Consider the following 4,043-nt stretch of genomic DNA (forward strand, 5'->3'; position numbering starts at 1 on the left):
TGGCAGGACTGCTGGCGTGGTGACTGGAGCTGTAGAATCGGGACTGTAGTAAGAACCACAGCTCAGAGTTGAACCTGCCAGCAGCTCCTTGGAAACTCTATACAGGGTCACGATGAGTCAGAACCAACTCGATGGCACTTAACAACAAACAAACACAAAAGACCTCCGTTTCTCGGGATTCCTGCTTAACTCAATGTGCCAGGAAATTTAGGGTTGGCCAGAAAATCCGTTTAGTTTCAAACCATTGTTTCTAAATGTGAGTTTACTGTGGGACATGTTATACTTGGTACAGGATAAAAGCTGGCCCCTGACATGCTATTGGTTGTATAGAGCAGGCTCTATGTGTATGGTGTGGGGCAGGACGTGGCCCTGGCTCATATGTGGTGTGGAACAGCATTGGCCCGGGCTCATTCTGTGGGGTACAAGGTAAGATGTGGCCCTGATGGGAGATGGTGTTCCAGGAGTCCCTTCCTGTAGGGAAGTCATAACTTTCTGACGCCCCAAGGTGTGCAGGTAAGACGGCAGGTTGCTGGCTCCTGGGTCAGGAGGTTAAGGAATCCGCGGATGGTAGGTGCTGGCTCCAGTCCACAGTGAAGAGTCAGATGCAGGATCCAGATCAAACTAATCCCACAAGCTTTGCCAGAGCCTTCATGTACGAGGGGGCTTCCAAAGTTTTGTTGGAAAATCCCATTATCTTTTCATTCCATTTTTCACCAACTTTTCTTTTTTTTTTTTTTTTTAAGACTTTTTATTGTGAATTTGGTGACGGCTTGCAGAGCATATCATCAGTTTTATATTTGACAAAGCAAACACAATTTATTTCGTTTTCATGATTACAATCTTGCTGTTGGTTGGTGTTCTATCAAATATGCTGATAGAGTTCTAGATGTTACAGTATTGTAGGCGCTGCCAATTCAGATGCTGACTATGGAGAATTTTCTTTTCTTTGCAGTCTGCAGGCCCAGGAGACGTCTCTAAAAAGTCGTTGGACGGATCTTTCAAAGACGCCGAGGCTGAGCGAGAGGTAAACCTTTAACCCCTTGATTAGGAGCAGTGGTCAGGGCTGTCGTCCTGGTCTCTGCTTGTCCGTGGGGGCAGCGGAGGGGAGCCCAGGGCTCATAGGCAGTGATAGGGGTTTGCTTTGCTGTTAAAGCAGTGATTTCAGTTGTTGACCACCTAGTAGATAAAAGAGCAGGTTGCAGATCTCTGACTTTCTGCAGTTTGTTCTGGAACATTCTGGAAGCTTCTTTACTTGACAGTATGGTGTCTGGTACACAGAGGGCACACTTGCCATCAGGGCACAGGGTGGAGGTGGCCCTGAAGATGAGGCTGGGGCAGGACTCAGTCACCAGGCAGATGGGGAGAGAAAGGGTCAGCTGGAGAGTCCCCTCCTCACAGTCAGTGTGGGACCCTCACAGTGTGTCCCATGGCTGGTCACCTTCCCATAGACCTTTATCGCGGGCCACAGGGAGCCCGTGAAGATCCCCAGCTCACTGTCATAAATCCAGTTTGCTTTTCTGAAGGAGAGTTCTGGCGGCTGCAGGGGAGGGGGAGGAGGGGCAGGAGTGGGGGCTGGAGGTCAGTTAGGGGCCCATGAGGGGGTGTGACCAGACCCGGCCCTCGGAGGGGCTGCACCCCTGTGTGCCTGCTAGACTCAAGTGCCACTTCACAGCAGCTGGTAAGTGCTCTGAAGTAGTGTGGTCTGAAGCAGGGAAGGCCGAGTCCTCACAAGGACGTCTGAGAAGAGCGCTCTTGTCACAGCATGGTCAGCCCATTGCTGCCTTTGCCGGTGCAGGACGCTGCCATCTAAGCCTGGGCAGAGCTTGTGGCTCCCTGCTGGCGCCCACGCTCGCATCTCCAGTGCAGGGCCTGTGTGGAGTAGAGCGAGCAGTTTCCGTCCTGAGTGTGTGGATGACATGGTCACATCTGTCCTCCTCCAGAGCTGCTCCAGTGACCATCACGCATCCACTGACGGTCTCCCCTCTCTTTTCTCTAAGACGGAGACTTCCACGAACGCATCCAGGTCCCTGACAACAAAAACGTTGAAACGGCGACCCAGAAATCCCGGGGAAGGTATGAGAGCACGTATCAAGTGCTTAGCGGAGAACGCCAACACGGGTTTGTCTCTGTAATTACAGTGTCAGGTAGGACAGCGCTGTGGTGGCTGGAAAGCAGGTGTCCTTGGGGTGCAAGGAGCGAGCAGATGGAGGGACAGGGATGAATGACAGTGTGGGCTCTGGCATGCAGGTGGGGTACACGTGTTTCCACTTTGGCTTTTGTCTTCCTGTCTGAGTCGGCGCAGCTTCAACCCCCTTAGAGTGGACAGGAAGAGTCTACAGGCAGACCACCGGCATTGGTGCATTTAAAAATACACCAAGTTATCCTTGCGAACTGTGGTTAAAAACGAGCTGGTGGGCCTGGCCTGGATGGTCCAGAGGTCGAGCCTCCTCACCGTAGGTCAGTAAGTAGAGCAAGGACATCAGCCAGACACAAGGAGATAGATGCCGGTTGTGTTCGAGGCTTGCTTGTTAAATGGAAGGATCCAGTTGATTTGAGAGGGCAGCAGCAGTTTCTGAAAAGTCATTCTTTTCCTAAATGACTCAAGTACTTGATCTACAGTGCACGTGGGATCGTTGGAATTTGTCATTTTGAAATTAGATATAGTTGATGAGTTCATCTTGTTACTTAAAGTAAGGCTCTGGTGAGCCGGCTCTTTGTGCTGGGAGTGTCTCTGAAGTGGGTACTGTCTGAGGCATGGAATGAGTGAAGTGACCGTGCTCTGTGTCCCCTTCTTCTCCTGGGGGTTTGTGGGTTTGCAGGTTTTGATGCATGGGTATCTGATGCTGTGCTCTGGCTTTGTGCCCACTGTCCATGTCTGTGGGTCATATTTATTTGCGTCCCTTGGGGGTCTGTCCTGTGTTCGCCTGCTCCCTGCCTGCCTGTGTTGGGGCCTTGGGCTCTTCCTAACTGGCTCGAGCTTCCATGCGCTCAGGATGTGCATTCATTTTTTTTAAGAATGTCTGTTTCCTGTAGTTTTCTCAGTTTATTTTAGTTGATTCTGTCGGACTGGGTTTTTGACCTGAGTGTTTGATGTATGGGTATTTGAAGTTGTTGGCATTTAAAGAAACTTCTGATTTGTCCAGAAACTTCACGGATGGAGATTGCTTTCCTGTCATGCATTTTCATGCTCATTCTTGTTTTACTTTATGACGTGAGGCCAGACTCCGAGTGTTTGTCAGCATGATGTACCAGCTACTGCAGGGCCCTCCTGATCTGCGGAGCCCATCTGCCTTTCTGTTGTCTGGAGTCTGTTTTTGTTTTCCATTCTGCTCTTTCTGTTTTACTTCAGCTTTCCTTGAACTGTTCTTTTCAAAATACGTGAAGTTCTTTTGTATTTATTCTTTTAGATAACTGTGAAAATCCCTTTGTGATTCAAAGACTCCCTCCCCACAATGCAATTATACAAAGCAAAGTAGCAGGGTCCCTTGGGACACGTGCTGAACATGTGGGTTCATTATTTGGGGAAAGGTGGACACCTTTCAACTCAGTTAGGGAGCTGAGCCCCCTCCCCGAAGAGCTCTGTGCAGATGTGTGCACATGTGTGTGTTACGTGCACATGTGTGTGTTACGTGCACATGTGTGTATGTGCACATGTGTGTGTATGTGCACATGTCTTAGTCTGGGTACTCTAGAGAAGCTCACATATGGAGATACAGGGAGGTTGACATCAAGGAAGTGGCTCACACAGGTGTGCAGATGGGGCAAGTCCCAAGTCTGTCGGTCAGATGTCAGGCTCATGAAGCTGCCCGGCTGTGGACCATGCTTGGCAGGTCAGATAAGTCAGGCAGGTGAGATGGCAGGCTGTGGACGACACCTAGGAACAGCAGGCTGGAGAGCAGGCCACTGACGCAGGTCCAAAGATGCTGAGCCAGATGCAGGATCTAGACCATCAGAAAGCAGCAAGCTTTATCTGGGTGTCCAGTATACCGGCCGTAGGCCACAGCCTCGAGGACACTTCCTTTCCAGGGCTCAGCACAGAGGAG

The 4,043-nt window shown here is 50.4% G+C and overlaps 1 protein-coding gene across 1 annotated transcript in view; it reads left to right on the plus strand.

Moving 5' to 3' along the window:
* The window catches only part of TRAF3IP1 (TNF receptor-associated factor 3 interacting protein 1), an 83,064-nt gene that overhangs the window by 42,524 nt on the left and 36,497 nt on the right, over positions 1-4,043 (plus strand). The window contains exons 6-7 of the mRNA XM_006866825.1: positions 953-1,024; positions 1,998-2,073. Of these exons, the coding sequence (XP_006866887.1) occupies positions 953-1,024; positions 1,998-2,073 (148 nt within the window). The remainder of the gene's footprint in view (positions 1-952; positions 1,025-1,997; positions 2,074-4,043) is intronic.

This window comes from Chrysochloris asiatica, unplaced genomic scaffold, assembly GCF_000296735.1.
Source record: "Chrysochloris asiatica unplaced genomic scaffold, ChrAsi1.0 scaffold00096, whole genome shotgun sequence".
Lineage (NCBI taxonomy): Eukaryota > Metazoa > Chordata > Mammalia > Afrosoricida > Chrysochloridae > Chrysochloris > Chrysochloris asiatica.